At 40.7% G+C, this 12,617-nt stretch overlaps 1 protein-coding gene across 2 annotated transcripts; it reads right to left on the reverse strand.

Moving 5' to 3' along the window:
- Positions 1-1,367: 1,367 nt before the first annotated feature.
- On the reverse strand, positions 1,368-10,275 carry men1 (multiple endocrine neoplasia I). 2 transcript variants are annotated; one of them, XM_034304099.2, is made up of 10 exons: positions 9,991-10,275; positions 8,991-9,472; positions 8,404-8,612; positions 7,989-8,117; positions 7,863-7,903; positions 7,679-7,763; positions 6,005-6,141; positions 4,609-4,738; positions 4,327-4,500; positions 1,368-2,960 (listed from the first exon to the last, which is right to left on the reverse strand). In XM_034304099.2, exons 2-10 carry the CDS (start codon positions 9,424-9,426, stop codon positions 2,451-2,453), a joined length of 1,851 nt encoding a protein of 616 aa, XP_034159990.1. In that variant the 5' UTR covers positions 9,427-9,472; positions 9,991-10,275; the 3' UTR covers positions 1,368-2,450. The 2 variants fall into 2 exon arrangements, with proteins under 2 accessions (XP_034159990.1, XP_026792999.1); XM_026937198.3 differs by having other exon boundaries at positions 1,369-2,960; positions 10,086-10,275.
- Positions 10,276-12,617: the final 2,342 nt, after the last annotated feature.

Consider the following 12,617-nt stretch of genomic DNA (forward strand, 5'->3'; position numbering starts at 1 on the left):
AATTCAGTGGTTCTCAAAGTGGGGTCCCTAAAGCAGAAGTCACAACCAACCATCCATCCATTTGCTGTACCACTTATCCTACACAGGGGCACAGGGGGTCTGGAGCCTATCCCAGAGGACTCAGGGCACAAGGCAGGGGACACCCTGGACAGGGTGCCAATCCATCACACACACTTTCACACCCATTCACACACTACAGACAATTTAGAGATGCCAATCAGCCTACAATGCATGTCTTTGGACTGGGGGAGGAAACCAGAGTACCTAGAGGAAACCCCCGAAGCACAGGGAGAACATGCAAACGCCACACACAGAGGATGGAGAATTAAACCCTCAACCCTGGAGGTTCAAGGCAACAGTGCTAACCTCTAAGCCACCATGCCCCTCGCAAGTGTAACCACCATGATCAAAGTTATTCTATGTATTATTTAGTTCTTATAGTTACTAGCCAATTTGTCTGGTCATGTGAAATGAAAGGGTTTAATTCAAACTTTAATAAAAGTCGTGTATAAATAATGTTAGCTTGGAACTAATGTGTTGTGTTGGTGAAAAGTGCAAGAATAAACTGTTCTAGTGCTCCAGTAAATAGCCATAATATTATTATTGACATTTAATTAATGATGAAATAAATTTGTATTTAGGGGTCCCATTAATTTTACAGTTAAAGTGATGACAGACTGCACAAAGTTTGAGAACCCCTGATTTAAATCACACTCAAAAAGGGAGATGGAAACTCTTGAACTAGTATAATTTTGATTGTAATAATATCAGTATATTACCATACACCCAGTGCCAGCTCATCCACAGAGGCAGGTGGGGTAGAGCCACACCATCAGCTGTTCAACAAATGTTAATCCTAACAAAGTCTTCATTCACCCCTCCATACATTTTCAACTCCACTGAAATACTACTACCTCTTTTGAGTGACCAAAGATGTTGGTATCTGACAGCTACAATTCTATCATGCGTCACCTTTCTAGATGATCAATCGTGTCTTTTGTCTGGTTTTTGAGATGTAGATGGGCTGCGACTTTTGCTAAAACCTGGCAACCTTGATTAATGATATTTGTCACACACACACTGGAAACACACCTGCTGTATAGAACAGCTGAAAAAGATATGTCTAAAACCATTCAGAATGAGCTGCTAGACTATATGACCGTATGCTGTCGAATCTCAAGTGTGATCTGTGGTCACAAGTCACTGCTGCATACATCATTTCACCACTGCAGTGAAACCTAATACACTACATTTCTCATTTCAATTTAATTTCTGCCTCCTTCCTTCAATCATAAGGATATGTAATCAACTGTATTTGGGTGACTAACAAAAAAACTTGTATAAATATTTTCTGTATACAAACATGGAATATTTATTTTCATAAAATAGATTTTTCATAATTTTCTTGAGACTTCTTTATTATAAAAATAGTTTCATACTGAGCAGCAGTTTTTCAAAAAGCATTTACCTTGACATTATGTACTAAAGGACACTCGTAAAATTGAACATTTTACGTAGCACTAATATGACAAAGGTAAAATGAAGAAGGTAGGCAATGCTAAACACCAGCATGCTTAGCTTGTAGCTCAAATGTGAAAAATTTGAGAAACCTTACAAAAGTATAACATTTGGGGGGAAGAAAAAAAATAACATTTTTACAGCTTTTAAACACTACAGACTTTGGCACAATGTGATTTTAAATTCATATGCAATTATTGTGAAAGCAAATATAAAAATACAAAATTGAATTAATTTCTTAGTATACAGCCAAATTCTCTAATTCCAGTCCTAAACAGTTACACGACAGTTCAGTGTTTTTTTTTTAAGATAATTCATCTTGCGTTATAATTTGCATAACACGGCAGATTTCTAGGGCTGCGTAGTACAAGTGTGGTGGCCTGCGAAATCCCTTCACACAGTGAAATTTTGACATTTTCTACTATATATAAGTTCTGAAAATTTAATGATTCTAAGCAATCACCTTATTACATTATGTTGTGTAAGCATTCTGATTAACTGCAATTGTTCTAAACAAGTATGTTGTGATATTGTTGCAATTTAAAAAAAAAAAAAAAAAAAAAAAAAAAAATGCTGTTTTGGACAAATAAATGCAGACCGTGGCACATCACGGGTTCATCTGCTTGTTTTAATATTTTGCAAGGCATCTCACAATCCCAGTGTGTAGCAAAAGTCTGTTCATATTGTGCTGCCCTAGTAAGAGCGTGGAAAAACTTAATTATACAGTGTTGTGGCTCTTGAGGCTTGGAATTGGGGAATCCTGCTATTGGATCATATTAACAGTCAGTGCTGGTACATGACAGACCATACAGTGAGCTGACAGTTTTCACCATCAACTTTGAAAATACTGCATCCTACAGTATTACAGGCAAAGTGATGTTTACTCAAGGTGACAGTAAGCCGGAAAAGAAAACGATCTTTTAAGGAGCACACTAGAGAGTCTTGCGAGGGCGTTTCATGAAGGACAGGCTGTAGTCGCCGGAGGGGGTGGGTTTCTGCCTCTTCATCTGAACTTGTGACTGGGCAGTGAGTTGCAGCTTAATGGCGCTTGAGTTGATCTTGGCTGCCGAGAGCAGCTCCTTCATGCCCTTCATCTTCTCACTGTGGAACGACACCACAGGCCCACTGGAGGCTACCACTGCTTGAGTAGGGGAAGGAACAGGACTGTTTGGGGAAGATGCTTCATTCTTCCCGTCTGTCTCTTTCCCTCGTCCTCCAGCTGAAGAACGACGGCGGCCCCCTTCTCCACCCACTTTTTTGGGCTGGCCAGGCTGGGAGGGAGGAGCTGCAGTAGCAGCTGGTGGAGAGGGTCCTGCCGATTCCTCAGCTTTGGACTCACGTCGTGGCCCTCTTCTTCGGCCCTCGCGGGGGTCGTCACTGGCTTGGTCATCGTCATCTTGCGGCTCTGACTCTTTGGTGATGATTGTCACTTTCTGTCTTATCTGAGAGAAAGAAGATATAAACCAGTAAAGGAGGAATTCCCTCTTGCAGGAATGCAACATTGTGAAACAGCATCTTTTGGATCACACTAAGATAACTGTAGCACTGTAACACTAGTAGCATTTGTACAGTAGATATTTTGCTGCACTGTAACATAGTAAACAAATCGAACTCAATGCCAGCAGCGTCGATGGGGATGCCTCCACCACAAGTCTAGTCTTTCTTGTTGCTCATTTCTATGTTATAAATACCCTTAAAATATACTTCAAACAGGAAGGAAGCCATTGAAGAAAAACTATTTCAGACATTTGACTTTCGCTTGCCGTGACCTTCACCCTGTTTGGATCATTTTGCAAAATCTAATTCAGTTCGTCTACTGATTACAATGATAAATCCAAATAAATCCTATAAACATTCAACCACTTGTTCTTGAGATATCACTCTAACAAGAATCTCGGACAGACGGACAGATGGACAGACACATGGAAAGGCCAATGGTAAAAGTCATAGCTAGCCAGAAAATGGGCCCCAAGTTCCCAAAAATGAATGTCAAAGTAACATCTCTGTATGACAAAGGATGAAGGAAGCTATTGAAGAAATACCATTTGAGACATTTGACCATGACCCTATTTGGATCTGCTGGTTACAAAGATAATACCACATAAATCCTACAAACATTCAACAACTCATTCTTAAGACATTGCGCTAGTGAGAATCTTGGACGGACAATCTGAAAACATAATGCTTCCAGCACTCAGTGGCTGAGGCATAAAAAATATTCACACTAAGATGAACTAATAGTGGCAATTTTTTACATAGAAAAAAGAAGTTATTCTGAACTAAAATACTAACTGTAAATAATATTTTCCATTGCACTGAGCTCTCCTGCCAGCTTTAAAATGAGCTTTTAGACATGATTAGGAAATTATGAATTAGGCAAAACTACTTGTCAAAGGTTTGGTACAATGTGTTTTTCTGTTCTATTATGGAAATATGTTGTGGTGTTTGTGGAATGACTTTTTTTTGGTAACTTTCTTATTTGCATGTACAAAGAGTACCACCTATAACCTAGTTTTTCTTTGTATGAACTTTGGATTTCTTTTTCCTAAACAGTGTGGCTGTTCAAGAATCCTAACAGAGGATTAGGTCTGTGGTTATGTTCTGGGCAATTCCCTTACATACTAAATTTCTAATATACAGTTTTATATCGTTATAGATGAGGTTAGTGATCAATAGACTTCTGAATTTCAACTACATATCTATGTGTATATTCAATCTTTTCTCTAGACTTTATATACATGATTTGATGAATCTACCGCTAAGCTTTTATTATCCTACAGTTCAACTACAAACTCTTGGCCGGTTTACCTGAGCATCGAAGCGGCTAAGAGACTGAACTAGGAAGGTGGCCCAGCCGACGTGAAGCACGGGTGTGGGACTTCCTTCTTCCCATTTACAGATTCCATCATAGAAACGCAACAAGTGTGCAAAGCATTCTGGGTCCTGTAAGGCAGAGAGGGCTGCAGCCTGTCTTGGTTGGTCCTTCAGGAAGACAAATACAAACAGGAGAGAAAAAAAGGGTTTTACATGCGTTTGTTTTAATTTGAGAAATGTTGGTTGTTTCTGGCTTGTTAGTTTTTAAGTTATTACCTTTTCTGCTCCCTCAGTGCCTTCTCCTCCATTCTCAGCAGCAGTCTCTTTGAGAAGGGTGGGGATGACATCATTCGCTATATCGAAGAACTCCTTATAGATCTCCTCATCCTCACGGCAGTAGTTGTAACTGAGAACCAACAAAAGACAACACATGGTCAGAGAACTTTTACTCTCAAGGTCTCTTAATGTCTCATTTTACCACAAATCATGTGATAAATGAAAAAAGTATCATAAGCAGTACATATAATGTAATAACTCACATGTATAATAACCATAACTGTGGCTGCCCAGTTTTAATAGAGAGTTCTAGTTTTAATAAAGAATACCCAACTTTAAGAAACATTTAAGGTTCTCTCACTAACTTTAATAAAATACACTTTGAAAACTACTGTAAGACCCATGTCATTACATTACATTACATTCAGCTCACAGTGTGCTTGAAACTCACAGATAATTAGATAATTATTACACAAATTATTAAATAATTAGATGCGATAGCACTGTAAAACTATGGAATGTTCCAAGTTGCAAGGCTGGGACTGAGAACTGCGTTGCTTAACTGAACTACACAAACAAATACTTTTTGGTCAGTCAAGTGCAAGACTAGCTTTTCAATATCTAAGGGGTCTACAAAATTTTTTCTTAATTGTTCTCAAAAACATTAAAATGTACACCATTTCCAGAAACAGATGCTGGCAAAGTGAGTGAGTGAACAGTCTGATTGTGTCCAGAAGGAACAGGAAACAGGAAGAGAGGGAAAGGGAAGAGGCTGGGTTTTGGGCGTGTCCGGTGCAGACATCCTTCGGGACACATAAACATAGCAGATACAACTATTTTTAGTTCTTCAGTCTGTGCAGCATGTGCTTGCAGAGAGAACAGTACAGATGCAGATCCTCTTCTCATCTTTTCCTCATTGCTAACAGGGTGAGGATTTTGGCAAACAGACGCTCTATGCTGAGTATAACAACACTAATAAATAGAGCGCTATAGCAGCCATTATAATGCTTCATTTATGGTGTCTTAGTCACAACTGAAAATATATGGATGTGGGATTTTGCTCAGAGTATACCCACTTACTACACTTACTACACTTGTGCGTGGTGTATAGGAGAGAATCTTTGCACAATCTTTTGCACTATATTGTTGCTGAGACAGAAACATCGTCTTACAGAATGACAGTTTCCTGAAAGAGTCATCACTCATGACAAATATCTGCTCTCTAAAACAAAAATGCACAACTATGTCATCACTAAGCAACAGACCAACACTGCCATCTGCTGTAAATAAATTACTATAACATCACTTCAGAACAAAAACACATTATGTAAATAAAGATTTATCATGTCACATTTTTGCCGCAAAGTCATTAGTATGTGCTGGCCCTGAAACTTACTCTTGCACGACTGTAGCAGCCTCGGCCCAGGCCCTCAGAGCCTCCTGCACATTCCTCTGTCTGTAGTGGTATCCAGCCAAGTACATGAACGGGTAGATATGCTCATTGTTGTAGTACTTCTTGGCGGACTCCACAGCCTTGAAACACAGTGAAACGTGAAGTATATGGTTAATGATGAAAATTCAGGGTGGCAGATATGAAAAATAAATTCTTTTTTACCCGTCACCCACTAGGGGGATTAAAAATCACACTGATTCCTCCTGCACACATGTGCATCCACGATGAGACCCTCCAACAGAGTCATACGATGCTGTATTTGCAATAAATACTGCTATCATGAAGCCTCTCGCTCCATACACATCTTTGTGTACACAGTTACAACTTGTCACTACGGTCTGAGCTGCAGGTCTCCGACTGGTGGTGGTGCTAGCACACCACGCATTGTCCGCTGCTGATTCTGCTATGTTAGCTGAATCCGCTAATACACAACACTGTATTTAGGTCACCCTAACATAGTCCTGCTTTCCAATGCCCACAAAGCCCAGGCAACCTCATGTGAACCCTACAGAGTCATGCGCTCAAGCTTCTAGCAGGTGCCTGAACACCTCCCACTCACCCCACAGGACAGGTCCTAAACAACATCCAGCAGTACGACAAAATCTTTTTAAAAAAATAGACCCCACAGTTCAGATCAAAGGATCTTACTCAATGTACTCAGTGTTTCTGTCCGACTATAGGTTTGAGGTGGCCAACTTGGTTTTTAAAAGCCGTCCCACATGCTAAAGTCAGATGTAACTCACACTGTGGAACTGATTAATGTCAGTGTATCTGCATGATGCCAATTTTTATGTTCTCATCACCCTGGAACACAGCTGATTCTTAAGATTTGTGTGCCAATGACAGGCAGCACAATCCAAAGTCTTCCCCTACTTACCATTATCTCCTATAATGGACAGAAGCATCAGGATACTGTCGTATTTGGACATGAGTTTCATTGAGAACACTGGCCAACTTGTCACCCCAACATGGCGGACGTCACTGCACTCGCCAATCAGATTCTGCCAGGCCGCTTTGTGCGGTACTGCCTCCTGCTGAAGACGCTAGGATTGCTAATGGCAGCTGCAGTTCCCTTGGGCTTGCTGGAACTAGCAAACTTTCAAAAGTGGTTTTATTAGCCTGCGCCTGAACCCCAAACATCACAGGTATAGACATGTCCTTGTTTCAGCAAGAGCCTGCAACAAAAGCCCTTCCTAACAAAAGGGGTTCACTTTGGAGCGGTGCCCCATCACAGATATTCACCTCCCTCACTGGCTCTGGCATAGTGTGGGGCATGTGGCCTCCTGGTATGGGATCAGAACATAACAACCAGCTAGAACTGAGGGCAGGCAATCAGGTACAGTATTTGCATTACTCCAAAAGAGTGCAGTCATTACAATGTCGATGTTATATCAGTCATACTGCCCAGCACTAGTGAGAAGAATTGACTGCATTCTGAATACAACATATTGTCTACACAAATAAATAGGCAGAAGCAGCCAAAGACTCACAGAAGCTATGAGAATACAAAGATTTACGTGTGTTCTGAAAGACTTTTTTTTTCCATTGACGTTACACAGGTGTAGCCGCTTTGACTGAAAGACTGACAATTAAAACTAATCAACAAAGCCCCAGCACCTTGAGATGGATTGAGAGAGGGTCTCCTTTGCCGATAGGTTCTTGATCTTCAAGGTCAGCGAGTGTACCCATTGCCATTGGATACCTTCAAGACAAAGAGAATAAGTTCAGATCACTGAGCAGGAGTTAGTCTTGAAATTACAGTAGCAACAAATTGCAGTTGTTTATAGTCTTTGTAACACACCTGTCCAAGTCTCCTCGCTCATACAGCAACCAAAGCAGCCTCTGTGATGGAAGGAAAGATGTTTACAAGACAAAATCTACTGTTTAGGCAACTTTCAGAAACAGCATGCACCATCCTCTATCTCACCTGCTGAAGCTGTAGCAGCTCAGAGCTGTCTGTGTGTAGATCTAAAGACGGGTTGATAGCGCAAACCATGAACGCTACCTCCATGTTGCGGTTGCACTTCATGTAGGATCCTTTCAAATACAACCAGCTCTACAGAGATAAATACCATAACAAAATGTAGTCGAACAAGTTTGTTTCCATGTCATCTGATAAATATTAGACAAACTTCTTTTAATCAACTACACAAATTAACTCAGCTGGGGAGGGGAAAAAAAAAAAAAAAAAAAAAAAAAAAAAAAAAGTTTTCTGTTCATGGACTGTTTTTGCACCAAAAACATCTGACTTAGGACATCGTGTTTATTCTTATGTTAATTAAACATATTTTTGATTAAAATGATTAAAAGTGCAATATGAAGTTTAAATACAATAATCTCACCCTCTCATTGACTCCAGCACTGACTGTCTGGCCTCTCCTGTCCTCATTGCCTTTGCCGTGCCATGTGACCTCAGCTGTTTCCTCACCCCCTTTGCCAAAGATTACCCAGGCATGGTCCTCAGACAGGGCGAGGTGAACATCCTTCAGCCCCAGAACCTGACACGCAGCCACCACTGCAAACGCCACACCAGAGCTGTCCAACTTTGTGCCTGATCAGAAACCAAAATAGAGATGAACAAATGAGGTTTTCTGGGCAAATCATGGCTTGGCTAGACATTGATCAAAAGTGGTGAAATCTGAGGCACAAATAATTACTACTTGCTTAGTAATACTGCTCAAAATAATTAGTACATTTATCAATATTTACTGATTTCATTACACGGCCTTTTCAAGAAATTCAAAAATATGGAGATATTGAAATCTACACTGAACATTTCTGTTATCCATCCGAAGTGGCCCTGAAATGGCCAATAGTATAAGCGAAGTATAAAAGAATTTTTATTAGGATAGACCTACGTGCTTTCTAAATAAAAGTGTCTCGCCTATAACTGCACCGGTGTTTTCTTTCTACAGCGCACAACTCTTACCTGTTATGAGACTGAAGAGAGACTGAATGTGGGCTCGGTCTTTGAAGTATGATCGGCTCAGGCTGTTCCAGATCACATCCGAGACCTTCTTCACTAGCTCTCTGCTTGAACCTGCGGCCGGCCTGCGGTACAGCGACAGATCCACTGCACCACGGATCTGAGCTGTGAAGCGTTCATGCAGGGCTGATATTAAACCCAGCTCTACTGTAGGGAAGCAGGAGTTGAGGCAGTCGCCTTTGAGGGGTTCAAATCGCACTCCAGGGACGTTGACAGGCACCACGCGGTTGACTGCCAGGAAGTGCTCGACGAAGCCCAGCACCAGAGATAGCAGGGCCAGATCTGGCTCGGGGTTTCCCAACTCATACTCAAAGAGCTGCACCACGCCATCGATGCCCCGCAGGGGGAAGTGCTTCTTCTGAGCTGACCGCAGGCCCATGTCTGGGGACTGAATTTCAGGAAGGGACCTGTTGCACTAGAACTACCTGATGGAGAAAAGAAAAACATGTCTTGAAAGCAGGTTAAATATGATATTGATTTTTAAAAGGCATAAACAGAGCAGTAGCAATAAAAGAAAATGACAGCTCCAATCCATGCATGAAGAACTTTGTTAAACCTGCACGTTCATACAAGATCACGGCTACAACAGATGGAAGAAAAGGTTCATCAGATAATAAGATTAACACTTTAATAAAAGACTTCTTATTCCTGTCAGTTCCCAACTATTCCCGCGTGCAGAACATATTTAAATGAGTGTGATGTTACATAACCTAACTCGACTAGCTCTTGTCTCTAAACTCTCATTAGCAGATTAGCTATCTTCACCAAACCATCTGCTAGACACGCTCCTATAACGAGCTACCTGCCTTGACTGTGGCTTTAACTCGTAATTTAAAGCTAACTGCCCAATCTAAGCTCATGGCATGGCTAGCATGTTAGCCGTCACATGCTCAACGCACACACGTTAGCAACAACAGCTATTTAATATGAACCAAACACTTACTATGCTACCAGCAAATATCACTATCTATCTCGTTTGCCTTCTTAATCCTTGTTTTGTCTCTTCCTCTGTTTCTAAACCGTGTCTGTCATACACACCTGAGCTGAAAATTATGTTCACATGCTTTTGTTTTGTCCCTCGCTTTTGCCGCGCAACACAGTGAATCCAACCTAGAAAAACATTCAAGCAACATACAATATCCCTTCAACACTATCACACACTAAAGCAGAGTCAGTCCCATCCGTACTATGAGAAATCAGTTGCACCAAGATGGCTGCGGAAGAACAAATATACTTCCGGGTCAAATGACGCAAGCTGGGGAAATTTATTATTCTGGGTGTGGCCGGATTTATTATTTAGTTATACATCAACTATGTATGGAAATGGTCATTATTTATAATTGTGCAAATAATATTAGTATAAATCAATATATTATTGTTGTTATTATATTTACAATATACTTGTAAGAGCAATAGGTTATTTATTTCTTCATGTTGATGTGGATCTAATAATTGTGAATAATGCGTACGATAATATTTTAAATATTTTTGAAAACTTTGAAACTGACGCTCCAATAACGTTGCTAAATGATAGTGACGTCATTTCCTGCAATGACCGTTAGTTAACGAAATGTAAGATTCAGCTCGCGCTCACAAATCCCAGAGGTGCAAAGAAATAAAAAAAAGTGGACGGATTGCTATTTCAGTACTATTATTATATTTCAAAAATACACAGTCACAAAAAAACATTAATAAATAAAATCAGAAGCGATGATATGACAAATTAAGTATTTGTGCTTTTTCCTCAAAATGGATGTTTTTTGCGCGTTTAAATGTTAAATATTTAGTTTGCCAGCAGAGGGCGCCAAAGTGTATAAAATGGAAATGACGTCACTGAAAGACATTTTCTTTTACACAGTTTGATCACGGTCAGTGAAGTCTGTGGTTTATGTTTTTAACTATACAGTCACGCCATGAGAGCGATCATGTAATTCAAACACTTTGTGCCATTTAATTTTTGTATGCTGTAGCATTACAATTTCCTTTCACTGGTACTAAGGGGCAGAGTATGTTTTTGGTTGACAATATCCCTGTGCACAAAGTGAGGTCCATGAAGACATGGTGTGCCAAGGCTGGAGTGGAAGAACTCAAGTGATCTGCACAGAGTCCTGACCTCAACCCTGGAACCTGTAACTCTGACTCCGCCCCAGACCTCCTCACCCAACATCTGTGCCTGACCTCACTAATGCTCCAGTGGCTGAATGAACACAAATCCCCAAACCACACTCCAAAATCTAGTGGAAAGCCTTCCCAGAAGAGTGGAGGTCATCATAACAGCAAAAGGGGACTAGAACTGAAATGGCATGTTCAAAAAGCACATATGGGTGTGATGGTCAGGTGTCCCCAAATGTTTGGCGATGTAGTATACCAAACTGTACTTTTTGTTGGCACAGGAGAGGTACCACCAATAGGAACCTTTAATAGGGTTTTAAAGTAAAGCTTTAAAGGCACATCAATGGTCATTAGGGTCCAATTATGTGTATATTTTTTAAATACCTTTTTTTCCCACTGTACATGTTTTGTAATATAAATATATACAAGATACATTTCCAAGGGCCTAGGATTATCATGTGGTAGCAGTGCAATGTATACAGTCATGCAGATACGGGCCAGCAGATTCAGGTAATGTTCACATCAACCATCAGTTTGGGGAAAAATGTGATCTCAGTGATTTTGACCGTGGCATGATTGTTGGTGCCACACGGGCTGATTTTTGGGGATTTACTCAAAATGGTGCAATAAAGAAAAAACATCCAGTGAGCGGCAGTTCTGCAGACAGAAACACCTTGTTGATGACAGAGGTTCGACTGGTTCGAGCTGACAGAAACTCAGATAACCACTCTGTACAATTATGGCGAGCAGATTAGCATCTCACAATGCACATCACGTCGAACCTTGAGGCAGATGGGCCACAACAGCAGAAGACTGTGTTGGGTTCCACTTCTGTCAGCCAAGAACAGAAAGCTGAGGCTGCAGTGGGAACAGGCTCACCAAAACCGGTCAGTTGAAGACTGGAAAATTGTAGCCTGGTCTGATGAATCTCAATTTTTGCTGATGCACACAGGTGGTAGGGTCACAATTTGGTGCCAAAAGCATGATTCCATGGACCCAACCTGCCAACTATTTCAACAGTCTAGGTTGGTGGAGCTGGTGTAATGGTGTGGGGAATGTTTTCTTTGCACACTTTGGGCCCATTAATACCAATCAATCATCACTTGAATGCCACAACCTATTTGAGTCTTGTTGCTGACCATGTGCATCCCTTCATGGCCACAATTTACCCATCTTCTAATGGCTACTTCCAGTATGATAATGCACCATGTCACAAAGCAAAAGTCATCTCAAACTGGTTTCATGAACATGATGATGAGTTCATTGTTCTTCAGTTGCCTTTACAGTCACCGGATCTGAATCCAGTAGAACACCTTTGAGATGTGGTAGAACAGGAGATTCACAGCATGAAAGTGCAACTGAAAAATCTGCAGAGATTGCATAATGTAGTCCTGTCAACATGGACCAGAATCTCAAAGGAAGGTTTCCAACATCTTGTGGAATCTATGCCACGAAGAA

This window comes from Pangasianodon hypophthalmus, chromosome 4 (assembly GCF_027358585.1).
Source record: "Pangasianodon hypophthalmus isolate fPanHyp1 chromosome 4, fPanHyp1.pri, whole genome shotgun sequence".
Classification (NCBI taxonomy): domain Eukaryota; kingdom Metazoa; phylum Chordata; class Actinopteri; order Siluriformes; family Pangasiidae; genus Pangasianodon; species Pangasianodon hypophthalmus.

What these genes read in the sequence shown, in the direction of transcription:
- men1 (XM_034304099.2), bottom strand. Translation starts at nt 9,426, where the DNA reads ATGGGCCTGCGGTCAGCTCAGAAGAAGCACTTCCCCCTGCGGGGCATC. An exon ending in AGCTGCTACAGCTTCAGCAG is followed by an intron (nt 7,904 to 7,988) that starts GTGAGATAGAGG and finishes CTTCCATCACAG; the next exon opens with AGGCTGCTTTGGTTGCTGTA. An exon ending in GCACTGAGGGAGCAGAAAAG is followed by an intron (nt 4,501 to 4,608) that starts GTAATAACTTAA and finishes GTCTTCCTGAAG; the next exon opens with GACCAACCAAGACAGGCTGC.